This window comes from Lithobates pipiens, unplaced genomic scaffold (genome assembly GCF_037356315.1).
Source record: "Lithobates pipiens isolate NorthernLeopardFrog02 unplaced genomic scaffold, aLitPip1_a1.2 Scaffold_18, whole genome shotgun sequence".
Taxonomy (NCBI): domain Eukaryota; kingdom Metazoa; phylum Chordata; class Amphibia; order Anura; family Ranidae; genus Lithobates; species Lithobates pipiens.
This window is the reverse complement of record NW_027507758.1, coordinates 392,485,363-392,504,818: the sequence shown is the minus strand read 5'-3', so window position 1 is coordinate 392,504,818 and position 19,456 is coordinate 392,485,363. Positions and strand designations below refer to the sequence as shown.

General features: G+C 43.3%; 2 protein-coding genes across 2 annotated transcripts in view; one reads left to right on the top strand and one right to left on the bottom strand.

Moving 5' to 3' along the window:
• The window catches only part of LOC143989392 (DNA primase large subunit-like), a 226,666-nt gene that overhangs the window by 155,867 nt on the left and 51,343 nt on the right, over positions 1–19,456 (bottom strand). The window lies entirely within an intron of this gene.
• LOC143989398 (E3 SUMO-protein ligase ZNF451-like) overlaps positions 1–19,456 on the top strand; it is a 67,732-nt gene that overhangs the window by 38,538 nt on the left and 9,738 nt on the right. Inside the window, 5 exon segments of the mRNA XM_077489520.1 lie at positions 1,758–1,905; positions 4,924–5,623; positions 5,625–6,528; positions 12,989–13,132; positions 18,389–18,510. Coding sequence (XP_077345646.1) covers positions 1,758–1,905; positions 4,924–5,623; positions 5,625–6,528; positions 12,989–13,132; positions 18,389–18,510 — 2,018 coding nt within the window.

The following is a 19,456-nucleotide window of genomic DNA, read 5'->3' as shown; positions in this document are numbered from 1 at the left end:
ATATAGCGCGGTCACATTGCTTTGCTTTTATGGCAAACATTAGCCAACACGTAATGATTGGCGGGCAACAAGCTTGACCACTTGTCCAGGGTTTTCAACACTTTAAAGTGGAGTTACAGCAGTTTCTGTGTTTATTAAAAGTCAGTAGCTACAAAAAGTGTAGCTGCTGACTTTAATAAATACCTGCTCCATGGTCCAGCAATGTAGCTGCCCAAAGCCTTGGTTCTCTACCCTGCCTCGCCACGGTGCCGGCATCATTATTGTGGGCACTCAGCTGTGACAGCTTGCGGCTTCACAGCCAAGTGTGCACTGCACATGCGTGAGTTGCCCTGCATGTCCTGAATAGCCAGGGGATCTTCTGGGACCTGTGACATTCCCAGAACATTGCAGAGGGGAGGGGCCGGAAAAAAACGGTACCCTCTTTTGGGTGGAACTCAGTTTTTAAAGGTAGATATGGCTAAATGGTAGCCAAAGGTAGATATGGCTAAAATTCGGCTGCCAAGCTTTTTCAGAAAGCAGTGTGATTCACTGGTTTTAGTTATTCCATTGATCAAAGACTGGGATTCATTTACTAAAACTATAGAGTGTAAAATCTTGTGCAGCTCTGCATAGAAACCAATCCGCTTCCAAGTTTTATTTTATTTTTTTGTCAAAGCTTAATTGAACGAGCTGAAGTTAAAATCTGGTGCAGCTGTGCATGATAGCCAGATTTTGCACTCCCAGTTTTAGTAAATCAACCCCAGTGTTTCAACAGTGAATGATAAAGTAAAATATTTATTTTCTCAAAGGTAATTGAAAGACATTTCTCCTGCTTCTCTATTGTGCTGGGCCTGTTGCTATGTTATGGTTTATTCTTGTACTGCTTGCTACTAGCTGGTAGTTAAGACGCCAAAGGACACAGCCCTTTTATTTCTGCTGGTTTTGTTTTGATCTATTGATAGAGACAGATTGTGAGTTCCTATTAGCTAAGAACCAACATCTGTCATTTCCTCTAGGTCAGTCCCCTCCCCTGCAGTTAGAAACACACACACAGGGAACACAGTTAACCCCTTGATCATCCCTAGTGTTAACCCCTGCCAGTGACATTTCCAGTAATCCATGCATTTTTGTGGCACTGATCGCTGGATAAATGTGTCAAGTGTCCGATGTGTCCGTCACAATGTCGCAGTCCTGATAAAAATTGCAGATCACAGCCATTACTAGTAAAAAAATAAAAAATAAATATGCTATAAATCTATCCCGTATTTTATAGACACTATATAACTTTTACTTTTGCACAAAACAATCAATAGACGCTTATTGTGCTTTTTGTAAAAAAAAAAAAAAAAAAATGTAGAATATATTTCACCCTAAACTGAGAATTTTTATTTAAAAAAAAATATATATATTTATTATAGCAACAAGTACAAAATATTGTGCTTTTGTTTATAGTGCAAAAAGTAAAAACCGCAGAGATGATCAAATACCACCAAAAGAAAGCTCTGTGGGGGGAAAGGGAGTTAAATTTTGTTTGAGTGCAGCGTCGCACGGCCGCGCAATTGTCAGTTAAAGCAACGCAGTACCAAATCGCAAAAAATGGCCTGGTCATTCAGCAGCCAAATCTTCTGGGGCTGAAGTGGTTAAACATGTAACATGTTCCCAAAGGTAGCTTATCCTTTAATTTTATTAAACCATGTGATAACCATTCTGTAAAATCTTCATTTTTGGCTAATTTCACATCGTTGCATCCGATTCTGTTTCACTTTCTCTTATTGTAGGTGAAAATGGAGTTCCACGTCCACTACCTATTCCATCTTATGCAAAGAGAGTCTTGATTGCACTTTGTAAGGACATTCCATTTCAAGTTGTTTGCACATCTTGTCACTGCGAGCTACGTTCGCATATGGAAGTAACTGCACACTTCAGGTGGGTGTAGCTGTGATTAAATCTGTAACATGGAAGGATATCACTCCACTCGAAAGGCTTGGTTTTCTGGTTCCAGAAACATCACTGACTGAACAAATATTTTTGCAGTAATAGTCCCTGTAAGGCCCCTTTCACACGGGGCTGTCTGCATTCAGCCTGTAAATAGCTCAGCGGGGATCGCTTCATTGATCCCTGCTGAGCCGGCGGATGACAAGTACGCCTCTGTACTCTGTGCAGGGACGGACCTGTCCGAGCCCCTCTCTTCCCTATGGGGGATCGGATGAAAACGGACCGGCGGTCTGTTTTTCATCCAGTTCACCAGACGGATGAAAAATAGGGTTTGCATCCGTCCGGTTTTAGGAAAAATATATGTGTAGCGCTATGACAAAGACAGAACTTTTTTTAGATATTCGTCACCATATAAATCTTAAGGCGAGAAAAAACCCATTCCTCAATAGTGAAAAACTTTAAACCACATTTCAGCAGTTAAACCTTTGAAATGCAAATACAGGTGAAAAATGAATAAAAACTATAAATCATACGTGGACAATTATCCAAAAGAAGTGTAGGTGCTAAGTCCCAAAATATAAAGTCCAATAATATTTTTAGAAGAATCAACTTTCCAAGAAACAGCTTCCAAAGGAAATTGTGTGCTCTTTATTCATGCATGCATCGCCACCACAACGTGAAACTGGGGGAGGCTTACCAGAAGACTTGGACTTAGTCAGGCATATGCCCCCCAAGTCATATAGGCTTTATATATGGAATTTGCCGATAGGTGTAGATAGTCCATGGACTCAGCTTGCACCACTACGTCACATAGGCGAGATGTTCGTTAATATCCAATGTGAAATGAGGTAATGGTCTCGTACATAAAACCATAAAAGCATAGGGACCCCAGATGATGACTTTGTAGTCAAAACGCTTTTGGTGGATTCTTCTGCAGACATCGCGGGTTTCCATTCATGTACATGCCGTTTTTGATTTCTTCTAAATGAGTTTTTTTTTTATGCCTATTCATTAAAAAATCTTTTATGACACTATTACGCTATGTTGAACCTTTGCTTTTATGGTTTTATGTACGAGACCATTACCTCATCTCACATTGGATACTAACGAACATCTCGCCTATGTGACGTGGTGGGGCAAGCTGAGTCCGTGGAGTATCTACACCTATCGGGCGAATTCCATATATACAGCCTATATGAATTGGGGGGCATACGCCTGACTAAGTCCAAGTCTTCTGGTAAGCCTCCCCCAGTTTCACGTTGTGGTGGTGGTGATGCATGCATGAAGAGTACACAATTTCCTTTGGAGGCTGTTTCTTGGAAAGTTGATTCTTCTAAAAATATTATTGGACTTTATATTTTGGGACTTACTTAGCACCTACACTTCTTTTGGATAATTGTCCACGTATGATTATTATTTATAGTTTTTATTCATTTTTCACGTGTTTGCATTTCAAAGGTTTGTTTAACTGCTCAAATGCGGTTTAAGGTTTTTCACTATTGGGGAATGCGTTTTTTCTCGCCTTAAGATTTATATGGTGACACATATAATTTCTAAAAAAAAAAATCTGTCTTTGTCATAGCTCTACACATATATATTTTTCCTATTTTCCATTTATGCTTTCTTGTCTAGAAGTGGTGTTGGCGGCTTGCTAAAGTTTTTTTTATCACAGTGCAGTATATACCAAAACATTATTGACATCCGTCTGGTTTTAGCAGAGATGATTGGATCAGGGCTGATCGGATGTCAGCGGACATGTCTCCGCTGACATCAGACACTCCATAGAGGTACATGGAGCTCCTGTTCAAATCCACCTCAAAACTAACAGGCGGATCTCAACGGTCCGCAAGAATATTCATTGTCTCGTGTTCGCTAAAGCTTTAGGACCCGCTGTCGTTCTGAGTGTGACTTGCATGCTGCATGCCCATTTCAGCACTTGCTTTGCTCTTTACATATTTTCAGAAATTTTCCAACAATCGATAATGAGCATTAATTCTGTTCAGAAGTGTTTATTGCCCCAAAGATTTTCTTAAATTACTTGAGCGTAGTTCCAGCATTAAATCTTGGGTTCTAACAAACACTGACCTCAAAGCCCAACTGAAGTCACAGAAGCGTATATGGAGCCAGATACCCCTCCATTTTCAGTGTTACTGCTTATTAAAGTTGTGCAGTTGGATCTAAATTTGACTGTGCTGGCCAAATGAATCGCAGCAAAAGCGCTGGCAGCCATCCCATTGAGGAACACATAACTTGCCTTTTGGCCTCGTGCTTCCTTGTTTAAAACCTTTATCCAAGGTGTTTCTGATGTTAGGCCCCCCTGCAGCACACCTTCTGCTTCCCAGGGACCTTAATTTCATTCTCATTGCCCTGCAGAGACCACCTTTTGAACCAATTGGGGATATTCCTTTGGAGATTCCTACAAGCAGATAGCCATTTTGGTAGCTATCCTGTCTGTTAGACATGTCTTTGAATTGGCAGGCCTTTCCTATAAAGAACTTCACAAGGACAAGTTTGTATTGTACCCATTTCATCTTTTCTTTCAAAAGGTGGTTTTGTTGTCTACATTGCCTGGATGTAATCAGAGCCATTAGAATGCACATGAAAGCTTTGAACTCCATTAGACAAATGGATTCCCCATTTGTTCTTTCAGGATGTTGCAAGAAGCACTTGGCTTCAAAATCCACAATTGCAAGATGAATTAGAAATTAGATTACAAGAGCTTATGTGATCAAGCACTGGTGCATGTCCACTCCGCAAAATCTATGGAAGTATCCTTGGCCTTTAAGCATCACGCCTCTGTTTCCAGACTCTACTCACTGAGTGGGGGAGGCTCCCTAGGGGGCAATAGGGGGGATAGCAATGAAAACCTGAAATATGTTGTAATTCTCTTCTATCCCTATGAAACGAGAACGTTTTTACTGGTGAATGGTTTTCATTTTACTTTGCTCCATAGCTCATTAGTTGTGTGTTTTTGTTTTTTTGCTAAATTGCCTTTGTTTCTTTATTTAGAACGCTATGTCGAAAAGCTGGTCCTGCTTCAGTTTCAGAAAAAAGCATAGCTGATGTTGCATCTGTTTTCCAGCTAAAAGCTTTCTGCCTGACTTGTAAACAAGGTCTAAGTGATAAAGCACGCATTGAAAAACACATCGCAAGAACAAGTCACGATGTCAAGGGGATTATTTCTATAGAGGAGTCCATTCTAGCATTTTGCTACCTAAATGAAGGAATAAGAACACCTTCTGACTTCTGCCTGTTGGCTTCCAATGCTAGATTGGAACACATCATGCTTAAAAGAAACTTAAACAATACTGATGACAGCAACGTTTTGTCAAAGCATGTGCAGCAAAATGAAACTGATGGTGGTTTAAAAAAAGAGGCCAATATAATGGTGACTGCTTGGTTCTGTGAATGTTCTCAACAGTTTTCAGCTGAGAAAGATGCTAAAAAACACATTATGACAGCCAATAGGATCTCTCACAAGTGCATGGTTTGTGGCAAGCTCGCTGATGACACTGCCATTATTCGCCTTCACATGTGCCGATTTCACGGTGGTGGGCGCTTGGACAGCTTTCTTTTTTGGTGCCAGATGTGTAAGGTTGAGCTGGCAAGAACTGAAAATGTGTTGATGCATATTATAGATTGCCATGGTGGTCATTCCTTTTACTATGAACAGGAGGTGCCAGAGGAGCAACCAACTTCCTTAGAGATTTGATATGAGATCTGAGAGTCCAGAAAGTAACGCATCCCCATCACCACAGCAGTCTGAGGGTTTGTGGCAGTGCCATATTTGTGAGGAGACTTTTGATAATGAAGAAACTGTTCTACAACACTGCCAATCCTTAAGCATTCACCAATTTCATAAATATTGCTGTGACACCTGCAAGAAGAAGTTTCTTAAAATGGAGACTTTACTTAGGCATTGTCAGCTTCAGCGTGATGGGGACATAAAAGTGAAATATTTTTGTGGGCTTTGTAAAGATCTTTACTTTGATGAAGAAGCTGCCTTCCTTGGCCACTATGAGAGTTTTCATTCTCTGGACTATAGTTATGTACCAAATCGGGGGCAATCAAATGTTAAAATTCCAGATGATACACTGACCACATGTAGTGAGTCTGAAAAGCGTCTGACTTGCGGCTGTCTGGAAAAATATTCTCTCAAAGCAACAAAGAAGGCAGATGGCAAACTCTGCTTGGATAGACTGTTTGGGAAAGGAAACCTCTGGTATAGCTGCTGTTTATGTCCAGCAACTGACCAAACCTTTGAAGGCATCAATACACATGTTTGTAAGAACGAGGGGCAGTCCAGTGACAGAAATGTTGTTATTAAGTGCAGCATTTGTTCGAAATCTTTTTCAGACCCAGAAGGTGCTCAAACTCACTACCATATGAAACACTGTTTCTTGAAAGAGCCCAGTAAGAATTATAATTTCAAAGCTGATGAATCCATAGGTGAGGTGTTTAAATTTACAGCTAGTGGTACTTCTGTTAGTAAACCGCCAGCAAGACTGAAGCAGACAAAAGAATTGCATTACAAGGCTGAGACAAAGGACAAAAATCGCCCTGAAAAAATCCAACCAAAAACTAAAGTTATGGAGATACAAAACCGTGACACAGGTATTACGCTTTGGTTTATACTTTAAAAAATGTGATTCAATTGTAAAAACGAATATTTATCAAACATGTATTTAAAAGACATGTTTGCTCATTTGCTTACTGTTCCTTACTTTCAGTGACTTGGGGGGGGGGGGGGGGGGAGGGTTTAACAAAAATAGGGCTACTTCTTGACAGATGTAAGTAGAAAAAGTTAATTTAATTGGAAGAGTCTAGAATCTCACAGTGTCACGCAGAAGGCTTTTGTAGTTTTCCTGGTGTCGGATTTGAAATTGGTCTAGAGAAAGTTCATTCTAGAGCCATTAATGGCCATGAGTAGTAGTGTGGTTTTTTTGTTTTGTTTTGTTTTTCTGTCTGGTATAAAGATTAGTATTACAAACAGATTAAAGGTGTTGGTATAGGACAGTGATGGTGAACCTTGGCACCCCAGATGTTTTGGAACTACATTTCCCATGATGCTCATGCACTCTGCAGTGTAGTTGATCATCATGGGAAATGTAGTTCCAAATCATCTGGGGTGCCAAGGTTCACCATCATGGGTATAGGGGCTCAATATATCTATACCTAGCTGCCACCACCATGGATAGAAAAATACTATACCCAAAAGCCAGTTTGAGGATACGGCACAATTGTGACTTTGAGGACTACATAACACAGTCTAACGTCTTGATTAATAGGTCTATAGAAAAAGGGTACCCAAAAAAAAAAGGCTAGAGAGTGCCAGGTCAGTTGTAGGAAATAAGAATAGACAATCATTGTTATAAAATAAAAAGAAGGTAAATAAACCATTTGATACAGCATTCTTTACAGGATTCAAACTTAATTCTAAGCATCTAAACAAAATTGACACTGGCCCATTTTATGTCGAGACCCCACTTTGGGCAAAATGTTGCCTAAGAATCCTTATTTTATTTTACACAGGAGCCCGGAGCTTGAGAAATAAAATAGCCTACTGAGATGGCGTCAGTGAAGACTTTTCTCGGCTGACCATCCAACCCAAGGTCTCCAGAGTCCCTAGCACGGTGTCTGTGTCTCACTCTCTTTCTCACTCTCACTCTCTGTCGTTGTGATGGCTGGACGCAGGGCGTGCGTTCGAGCATCACTGCGCATGACCGGAACGTCCTTTCCGGGCGACGGACTTCCACAAAATGGCGAGACAGAGACGCCGTGCTAGGGACTCTGGAGACCTTGGGTTGGATGGTCAGCCGGGAAATACATGCTGTGTCTATGGACGCAGCGTGTATGACAGGGAGCACGCCCGCAAGCTAACCCCCTTGAGATAGAGCTTCCCATAGGGAGGTTAGCCATTCTGGGGAGGAGCCGAGACGGCCGTCGAGGGACCCCAAAACAGGTGGATCAGGCCACTCAGTGCAAAACGAACTGCACAGTGAAGGTAAGTATAACATGTTTTGTTTTAAAAAAACATACAACCCCTTTAAAGACTAAACCTTTTTCTGACACTTGTTTCTTACAAAGTTAAAATCAGTATTTTTTGCTAGTAAGTTACTTGGAACCCCCAAACGTGTACGTGTATGTGTATATATAATATATATATATGCCCAATTTTTTTGTATAATGTGAAAGATGTTACGCCTCAAGAATCATGATCTTTATTCAAAGCCAAAAAATTGTGATTCTCATTTTATCCAGAATCATGCAGCTCTACTGTGTGTGTGTGTGTGTGTGTGTGTGTGTTAAGAGGGAATCGGCACAAGTGCATTAGTGCAAATGGAGACAAATTCATGTTGTTTACAAAGACAGGATGAGCCTGCTGGTTGCTGGTGTGTGAAGCTCAAGCACTGCAATAAACACCTGCACTCTGCTACCCTGCCCTTCTTGGCTCACTGAGTGGTTCACACTAGGAATCAGATGAGAATTTGCTGAGCACTTCTGTGCGATTCACATGCGGTGCAGTGCGATTTATGCACATTTTGAATGTGCTAGTTTTTAAAAGGTGTGTACTAATGCACTAACAAAGCAATCTGTGCTGACTATGATGTAATTACAAATAAATATAAATAGGTAAAGTGGAAATAAGAAGAAGCTAAACTTCTAAAGCAGGGGTAATGAATTAAAATTAAAGGAGGTCCGGTCACCAAAATTTTCTTTGGGCCGAGGTCCGAATCTCAAGTCTGTGCTATGACTCAGAAAGATTGTAGTCACTGTATATCTATCAAAAACATGAGAAATGTACAATTTCCTTAGCATTTCAACAATATTTATTGTCAAGTTTCAGTTACAATATTTAAACATGGACGTGGACAGTTGGAACTAGGATAGCTTTACATTTGCTCTTTACATCGGGTGTCCCCATCACAGTGTCCCTTTACATCGGGTGCCCCCATCACAGTGTCCCTTTACACCGGGTGCCCCCATCACAGTGCCCCTTTGCATCGGGTGCCCCCATCACAGTGCCCCTTTGCATCGGGTGCCCCCATCACAGTGCCCCTTTGCATCGGGTGCCCCCATCACAGTGCCCCTTTGCATCGGGTGCCCCCATCACAGTGCCCCTTTGCATCGGGTGCCCCCATCACAGTGCCCCTTTGCATCGGATGCCCCCATCACAGTGCCCCTTTGCATCGGGTGCCCCCATCACAGTGCCCCTTTGCATCGGGTGCCCCCATCACAGTGCCCCTTTGCATCGGGTGCCCCCATCACAGTGCCCCTTTGCATCGGGTGCCCCCATCACAGTGCCCCTTTGCATCGGGTGCCCCCATCACAGTGCCCCTTTACATCAGACCTTCCTGTCAGAGTGTCCCCATACATCATATGTCCCCATCAGGGTGTCCCTTAACATAAGAGTCACGCTGATGGGCACATTTTATATTAAGGGGCACTCTGATGGACACAACAAAATGTGCCCCTTAACTTAAAATTTGCCCATCAAAGTGCCCCTTTAATATAAAATGTACCCATCGGTGTTGCTCTTAAAATAAAATGTGCCCATGAGTGTGCCCCTTTGCATCAGGTGTCCCTATCACAGTGTCCATTTACATCACTGACATTCCTGTCAGTGTCCCCTTACATAAGATGTACCCATCAGAGTCCCCCTTAACATATGTGCACATCAGGGTGCCCCTTAACATAAAATAAGGGTCATGCTGATAGGCACATTTTATATTAAGGGGCACTCTGATGGACAACAAAATGTGCCCCTTAACTTAAAATTTGCCCATCAGAGTGCCCCTTTTAATATAAAATAAAATATGCCCATCAGAGTGCCCCTTAACATGAAATAAGGGTCACACTGATGGGCGCCTATTATGTTAGGAGGCACTCTGATGGACAAATTTTATTTTAAGGGGTATGCTGGTGGGTATATTTTTAATGTGCACATCAATGGGCATATTTTGTAGGGCACATTTTGTTGTGCCCATCAGCGTGCCCCTTAACAAAATATGCCCATCGATGTGCACATTAAAAATATACCCATCAGCGTGGCCCGTAAAATTAAATTTGTCCATCAGAGTACCCCTTAACATAAAAGGTGCCCATCAGCGTGACCCTTATTTTATGCTAAAGGGCACTCTGATGGACACGTTTTATTTTAAGGGGCATGCTGATGGGTATATTTTTTAAGTGCACACTGATGGGCATATTTTGTTAAGGTGCACCTTAACAAAACATGCAAATCAGTGTGCATATAAAAAATATACCCATCAGCATGCCCCTTACAAAAAAAGCCCAGCATTGTGCAAATTACAAATATACCTATCAGTGTGCCCCTTACAATATGCCCAACAGTGTGCATGAAAACTAATGTGCCCACATACCTCAACTGCAGGAGGAAGGGCACAACTAAAGCTGCCTCAAGGAGAGCCAGGACCCGGGAATCGGGAAACGCGGGCAGCATGGGGGCGGAGCGTGCACGTGACGTCACACCCCCTACTGCCTGTGAGCGTGAGTAAAACATAGCTCCAAGAGACGCGGCCAGGAGCAGGGGGCGGGCGCATGCGCACAGCGTCACTGGTTGCTAGGGAAACCCGCGGTCCCAGCAAACCAGTGATTACTGTAATTCACTACACAGGCGGCATAGCGCACAGCGTCACTGGTTGCTAGGGAAACCTGTGGTCCCAGCAAACCAGTGATTGCTGTAATTCACTACACAGGCGGCATAGTGGTCCAGGCAGAAGCCCCGCTCGGTCCAGACTCGGACCGCGGGCCGCCACTTAATGACGGCTGTTCTAAAGTGTTACCAACACCCATAAAAACTGTGTATATAAAGTGAAGTAGCGCTAGTTAAACCAATATAGTAAACGATGAATAAATATCTGACCAAATATCAACAGAGGATATACGTATCCATAAACGGTGACAAGTAATGTTCAAAGAAGTATTAATGATATTCCCACAACCCGTGATATAAATTAAGATGCAATAAATATAAAAAAAAAATCCAATTTGAATAAAGTGCAATATTGGTAAAGTATAATCCAAAGAATATGAGCAATCCAAAAATATGTATATTATGAATAGTCCAATAAAGCAGCAGTAAAATAGTGAACTAATACTCTAAAAATGCACTATAAATAAAGTGCAGTGCCTTGTCCAAAAATTGCCATATCATCCAAATACGAGGATCATATAGATAAAATTGATAGAAAGCAGAGTTCTGTCTCCAAATAGTCCTGCAACAATATCACTCTCTTCCTATAAAGACAGATGAGGGTAAGGGGGAAAAGAACAGGTATAGGAGTCCAGCAAAAGGCAAATTCAGCAGTCCACTTTGGAATGGTTAAAAAAACACACATTGCTTGATACAATCCTCCCCCAGTGGTACCAGCCCCTTACCTCACAAAAAGACCCCAGATGGGTCTAGTAATGCATCAAAGGCCGTTCAGTCAGTGGCTCAGGAGCCTTCTCAAACTTTTGGAGGGTCACTGTGCTGGTTCCCAATCCCCAAGGTCTCTTCTCCTAAGGGGAATGTCTCCAAACACAATGCAGAATTAGTAGGAGCCCTGAGTGTGTCAGTTGCCACGGTCTCTTGTCACCGTCGCCTGCCACCAGATACAGCGGGTCACTTGCCACTCATCATTATCCAGCCACTAGATGCAGCTCCTCTCTGTAGCCAATAACCCGTGCTACAGAGAGGAGCTGCATATAGTGGCTGGATAGTGACGAGCGGCGACGGTGGCAAGTGACCCGCTGCATTGCATAAGACAGCACTGAAAGTAGTGCATGCAATGCAACCGGATTGCATGGCACCTCTGTACCCAGTGCAGGCAAACGTGCTGCATTTGGGGTGTCGTTAACATTGACTTACACTTCAGATAGCAACTGCAGTGCATTTTGAACAATGTGCAGGAAACGTGCACAGAGCGTTGATTTCTAGCACTGCATTCTGGTGAGAATGGGCACTAATTGTTGTTCCACCTGCATGGCTGAACAATGCAGCAGGTGTATGTAAATCAGCTGGTTGGCTTACAAAAATACAAATCCTTTAGTAGGTAAAAAGATATTGATGTATGTACATAAACTTTGTCGCAGCTTCCGTTCACATTAGTGAAATTTGACATGTCAAATCTGAGCCTATTGCTGCCAATAGGAGTGTCTCAGTCGGTCAGATGCCGCACAGATTTCCAAAAGTCGTTCCTACACTACTTTTTGACAACTTCGGGGGCGATTTCAATAGACATCTGTGCATGAACCCACACAGATGTCTTTCAAGTCTCCCCCAAAGTCTGACTGAAATGCGGCTTTGAGATCGTTTGAACTCGCACAATTTCAAAGCTGTGCTCAGTGTGATCGAGGGCTGCATCTGTATGCCTGGACACATGAATGTAGAATTTAGGAGCCTGCTAGACCATTTTATTATCCGTAGAGGCCTGTTTCACATGGGCTTCAGCCATGTTTGTTCGTTTCATATGTGCTAAACACTGTTGGTTTCCTTCGTTTGCATGGAAGAGCCCATGGTGAGTCGCTGTGATTCATACAGGATCCAAGATGGAGATCTCCAGAAGTGGGGGGGGGGGGGGCTATAAGAGCCCTGGTAACAGACCCCCTAAAGGGGGAGGCACTGTTGACCTATTGCTTGATAATAGACCTGCATGTTAAGATGACAGTTATCTTTAGAGAGGCAATGGTGCTGGGACTCACCTGTGGTATTAATGCTGGTGAAGGCATATGGAAGATGCACTGATTGCATACGTTTTTGGAGAAAAACACATGTGAAAAGATTCATTTTTGTGGACATTTATTATTCATATATTTATGCAATATTGAGGATTTGGACTATGGTTCACGTTTTTACAATGTATGCATGATAATGAACACATTTTATCATCTTCTTAATAATTTTGTGTGAAGCTACAAGTGAACATAGGTCTTGCTTACCTGTTTTATTAATAGGTTTGTGCGGAGAATAATTTTACTTATCATTGCTTATTTTTGTCACATACCTTTTTTTTCAGTGAGAAATCAATGCAATGACAAATATAAAAAATCTTTCTTTCTTTCGCTCTAGAACTGCAGGATTGTGAATTACCAGATTTGGATTTCCTGAGAACAATGACCCACATTGTTTTTATTGACTTGGACAACTGGGCCCAGTTTTTTTCTCATCTGCCAGGATACCTAAACCAGGGAACATTTGTGTGGGGTTTTCAAGGTGAGTTTTACTTTTCATTAGTTTTTTTTTTTTAGTTTTTTTATTTAAGAATATAGACACAGCATCACACATCCTCATCTCTTGTATTTGCAACAAATTGAGTACACTTATGTCTGCCTTACATATCAGAAGGTCCCTACAAAACATGATCCACTCAAGCGAAATTGCTTTACCTAGGGCAGTGGTCTCCAAACTACAGCCCATGGGCCAGATTCGGATGTTTCTTGTTTTTATCCAGCCCTTGGGACATTACCCCCCTCACTGTCAACAACAGTGGGGCATAGTGCTCGACAAAGCGATTGTTGGAGCACTTCTTACAGCTGTGCATGATGCCCTGAAGATTCAGGAGCCAGCAGATCCCTCTACGGACATAGCGGTCCCTTTTGGGTCCCGCAAGCCAGCACATTTACCTAAGGTGTTCCCGTATCTGACTTATTTTGACAAGTTCATATACAAGGAATGGGGTCGCTCGCAACCGACCTTTTCGGTCCCCAAATACATGGCGGTGCGTTACCCTTTTGAACAGGGCCTTCTCAAAAGCCCTGACGGATCTTCCTTTCCTTAGCGACCGGCTCTTTGGAGCCTCGTTAGATGACATTATTAAAAATGCCACCGGTGGTAAGAGTACTCTACTCACACAGGCCATGAAGGCTAAGGAGCTATGACCGCAGGCAAGGGCCCTCTCTTTCCGCTCACGAACGTCCTTTTCGTCCACCCGGAGCTTCGACAAATTGTCCCCAGTCCGACAGGATGACCACGGACAGACAAAAACATCCCTGGAACCGCAAGCCTAACAAGCCTGCGAATAAAAGTGCTACCGTATGAAGGTTTGCCCCCACCCATGTCTTGGGTGGGGGTGTTGCCTTAGGGAGTTTGCAGCCCAGTGGTCCTCTCGGCTATTCGACCAATGGGTCTGCAATCTGATTTCCACAGGCTGCAAGATAGTTTCTCTCTTGGCCGCCAAACAGATTCTTCCCCTCCAGCATACCCATATCTACCTACTGAGTCTCAGGGTGGTTGTACCGGTTTCGGAATCTGATTATTTCCGGGGATTTTACTCAAATCTGTTTGTAGTTCCCAAGAAGGATGGGGTACGTCCAATCTTGGAACTAAAAGCCCTCAATCACTTTGTGAAAGTGCAGAGGTTCAGAATGGAATCAGTTCGCTCAGTAGTCGCTGCACTCCATCAAGGGGAATCCCCGGCGTCCTTAGACATCCAGTATGCGTACCTGCACCTTCGGCATCAAAAGTTTCTGCGTTTTGCAGTCGGGTAAGCCCACTACCAGTTTGTGGCTCTTCCTTTTGGTCTGGCATCAGCCCCCCAGTCTTTACCAAGGTATTGGCTCCAGTTTTGGCGGGCAACGTGAGATCGTGATCGTGGGATACCTAGACGATCTCCTCCTGAGAGCATCTTCCGTCTCAGAATTGGAGGAGGACGTGGTGATCACCATGCAGATCCTGCAAGAATTTGGGTGGCTGTTGAACCTAAAGAAGTCGTGATTGTACCGACCCAGCGTCTGGAATACCTAGGCTTGCTGCTGGACTCAATGGAAGCAAGAGTTTTTCTCCCTTCAGACAAACTGCAGACTCTTAGATCCGCGGTAAAACTGCTTATGAACCGCAAGTGGTCGTCGCTCCGCTTTTGCATGCGAGTCCTGGGACTCATGGTAGCCTCCTTCGAGGCAGTACCATATGCCCAGTTTCACACCAGAGTCCTGCAATGACGAAATAGGACAAATCTCAGTTGTCCCTGGATCGACAGATCCAGGTGAGCCAGTCAGTCAGAGACTTACTGATCTGGTGGCTGAAGTCGCTTGTGATTCAGTCCGGGAAATCGTTCCTACCTCTGAATTGGACAGTGATCACTGGGGTGGAGTGATGGAGGTTCAGTCGGCTCAGGGCCTCTGGTCGACGGAAGAATCCTAGTTGCCGATCTGCTCGAATTGAGAGCAATCAGGCTGTGGTTCTCCACATGGTCGATGAGGATTCAGGGTAGTCCGATCAGGATCCAATCAGACTACGCCACAGCTGTGGCATACGTCAATCACCAAGGGGGAACAAGAAGCTCAGCCGCTGCACGGGAGTTCGCTCACATACTTTGGTGGGTAGAGCGACACGTACCGGCCCTGTCTGCCATTTACATCCCGGGAGTGGAGAACTGGCAGGCGGACTGAGTCGCCAGATGCTGGACCCAGGAGAATGGGCGTTGCATCCGGAGATATTCAGGTTACTCTGCCTGAGGTGGGCCACACCAGACATGGATCTTCTTGCCTCCCATCTCAATCGAAAGGTGCCAAGATTTGTGTCCAGGACAAGAGATCCGTGGGTAGACGTGTCAGATGCGCTGGTGGCTCTGTGGGATCCAGTACCAGCTGATCTATGCCTTTCCTCCACTTAAACTGTTGCCACGTCTGCTTCGCAGAGTGGAAGCCGAGGGGATCCCAGTAATACTGGTTGCCCCAGATTGGCTTCAGCGTCCTTGGTACACAGACCTAGTGCTTCTGGTGGCAGACGCTCCCTGGCAACTGCCGTTGCGAGAGGACCACCTGTCTCAAGGTCCGATTCTCCATCCTGCTTTACCATCGCTGGCTTTATCGGCATGGCTATTGAGAGCCAGGTGTTGAGGAACCGGGGTCTGTCGGACTCAGTGATCCCAACTATGTTGAGAGCACGAAAATCTTCTCGGAAGATATACCATCGTATTTGGAAGGCCTACATCTCCATGTGTGAGGAGAAAGGGTGGCATCAGCGCTCCTTTTGCATATCCAGGATCCTGCTGTTTCTTCAGCAAGGCGTAGACCAGAAATTGGCGTTAAGCACCATTAAAAGGCAAATTTCAGCCTTGGCTGTCCTTTTTTTTATTTTTCCCAGCGACGCCTGGGCTTCTCGCTCATTAGAGTACCTTTTGTTCAGGGGGTACGACATGTAGTCCCTCCGGTGTGTCCACCATTACCCCCATGGGATTTGAACCTGGTGTTATCGGCGCTGCAAAAAACGCAATTTGAAAATATCAGGGAGATTGCCCTGCTGACTCTTTCCCAGAAAGTGGTCTTTCTAGTGGCCATCACATCGGCCAGGAGGTTTTCGGAACTGGCGGCCTTGTCCTGCAAGTCGCCCTATCTGGTTATCCACAAGGATAAGGTGGTGTTGCGTCCGCAACCGTCTTTTCTGCCAAAAGTGGTCTTGGCTTTTCATATCAATGATGACGTTGTATTACCATCTCTGTGTCCTAAGGAGGTGGCCCTTCACGCTCTGGACGTGGTTCAGGCTCTGAAGGTGTGTTTGTCTGCCACTGCTTCCTTTCGGAAGTCAGACTCGCTGTTCGTTTCGGTGGCTGGTCCCAAGAAAGGCATGGCGGTCTCGTCGGCCACCTTTTCCGGGTGGATCAGACAGATTGTAGTACAAGCCTACGTCTTGAAGGGGCAGGTGCCTCCCTTTCCGGTCACAGCCCACTCCACTAGGGCAATTGGAACGTCTTGGGCCTTCCGACACCAAGCGTCTGTTGCTCAGGTGTGTAAAGCGGTGACCTGGTCGTCTGTCCCCACGTTTACCAAGTTCTACAAGGTAGACGTCAGTGCATCGGCTGATGCCTGTTTTGGACGCAAAGTTTTGCAGGAAGCCATATAGTTGTAATTGAATATGCAATATATTTCCTTTTTTTTCTTTTTTTTTCTTTTTTTTTTTTGACAAAAACGCAGTACAGTTAATGCGCTGTTGCATTACATTCTGCAGGTTTTGTGTGCGGTTGTGGGTAGTCACTCCTCTTGAAGGTACCCTGGTTTTATGGTAGATTCCTCCACGCGCTGTCGTTTTTTGTGGGTAAAGTTTCACTAGTTCGCACTTGCCTTGGTGGATGAAGTTATTTTTCTGTTTTCCCACCCCTTGTTTGGCACTGCTTGGGGACGTTCCAAAGGTAATGAGAGGAGCCGTGACGGTCGGTGAATATAAGAGAAAATGGGATTTTTTGTACTAAAAATCCTTTTCTCTGTAATTCACTGACCAACATCGGCCCCTCATTTTTCTCTTTATGTTGTACTGCTTGTTGACATACTGATGACTGCATGGCAGGGTGGAGGGTTGTTGCCCAAGGGACCGCCCCCTGGGTGGAACTAAGAGTTCTGAGTGTTGTATTACAACTAATGCCTAGTATCTCCTAGTAATAGGGCAGAACAACCCAATGGTTATGAGAGGGGCTGTGTCGGTCAGTGAATTGCAGAGAAAAGTATTTTATGGTGAGTACAAAAAATCCTATTTACAAAAAAAAAAAAAAAAATGTTCCCAACATTTTCCGTCTTGTTATTTGTTTAGCAAAAAATAAAAACCCCAGAGGTGATAAAATACCACCAAAAAAAGCTCTATTTGTGAGAACACAATTAAGTACAGTAAATGTTGCTCCAGGCTGTCTCCTGTGCTGACGTGACCAAAAGCTCAAACCTATGGTTACAAGATCTTTGCTGAACAGAATCTTCACACTGATCTTTGTATCAGATCATGTGAATAATTGTCTAAGCTTTTGCTTATGCATAATTTTCTTTAAGACTATGTTAGTAGTTCTTTTACTAAAATAGCTTTATGATGACATTTGCATTTTAGTGCACTAAAACAGTTACTCTGCTTTTGTGGGAACAATATAGTAGATAAAAAAAATATATATACAATTGCGACACAAACCATGTTGTAATTTTATTAAAAATGTACCTTTCCTTTTCAATCTGCAGCGCTGTAATTTTCTGTGAATTTAAATGCAATATGTTAACCTAGAGTTTTTGTACATAGTCGCTGTATGGAACGCCCCTAGAAATATAATTTTCTGCTTGTCTGATTTGGCTCCCTGATTTTCCTTGAAGTCTGCACTAAGATGCAATTCAGTTTTTAGGCATCCTCTGCAACAAAAGTTTAATTTTTTAGATATGCTTCTGAATGGATGCAGACCATACCACTTTCTTCATTAGAGCCCTGGAAGTGTATCAGCTGATCATTAATGAAAAATCGCTTACTTTCAGAATCTGTATCCAAAAGACATGGAAAAGAATTTGTTACTGTGAAGATCATAATTTATAGAACAATGATTCTGTGGTGTGGTTAGTTTCATTTTATTAGGCAGATTAACCAAATATTGTGGTGACAATCTGGTAAGAAGAGTCTGCATACCAAAAGTTGCCTTTATAACGGCTTCTAAGATTTATTTATTTTTATTTAATAGCTGTGTATTCTAGACTATATCAGTGTAAATCAATATTCTTCTTGCATTTGTAGGAGGGAAGGGCGCATGGAAACCTCCAAAGGACTGCAAATTTTTCAAGCGTCTCTCCAATACTGGCTGTTTTTTCCTTCACCCTCGCTGCTCTGATGCTGCCGACTTTGCCATATGTATTCATGTATGTTTCATATCATTATTTACCGGTTTTATATGCTGGCTGACGCTGCCGTTTAATTTTTGTCTGCTAAGCAAAATCTGCCTCAGTACCATTCATAAAGTATTCAGACCCCCTTCAATTTAAAAAAATAAAGTTTTGTTGCAGCCTGATACTAAAACTGTTTAAATTATTTTTTTATCATTATGACAAAGTTAAAACAACATTTTAAAAATCACTGTAAATTAAAAAGAAAAAAAAAACGGAACTATCACATGTACTTAAGTATTCAGACCCTTTACTCAGTCCTTTTTGTTGAAGCACCTTTGCCAGCAATTACAACCTCAAGTCTTTTTGGGTATGACGCAACAAGCTTTGCACATCTGGATTGGTGGATTTTCTGACATTCTTCTTTGGAAATCCTCTCAAGCTCAGTCAGATTGGATGGGAACCATTGGTGGACAGCCATTTTCAGGTCTCTCCAAAGAAGTTCAAGAGGGTTCAAGTCAGGGATCTGGCTGGACCCCTCTAGGACATTCACAGAGTTGTACCTAAGCTACTCCTGTATTTTCTTGGTTGTGTGCATATGATCGTTGTCATGTTGAAAGGTCAACCTTCGGCACAGTCTGAGGTCCTGAGAACTGTGGAAAAGTTTTAGCTTTTCCTCAAACCTGACCAGTCTCCCAGTCCCTTCTGCTGAAAAACACCCCCCACTGCATGATGCTGCTATCACCATGCTACACCGTTGGGATGATTTTGGACAGGGGTTGAGCAGTGCTTGGTTTCCTTCAGACAACATTTAGAATTGAGGCCAGACAGTTCAATCTTGGTTTTATCAGACCAGAAAATCTTGTTCCTCACAGTCTGAATCTTCAGGTGCTTTTTTGCAACTCCGATCTGGCTTTCCAGATCGGTGGAGGGCTGTGGTAAAGGCTGTTCTGGTACTTTGTCCCCTCTCCACACAGGATCT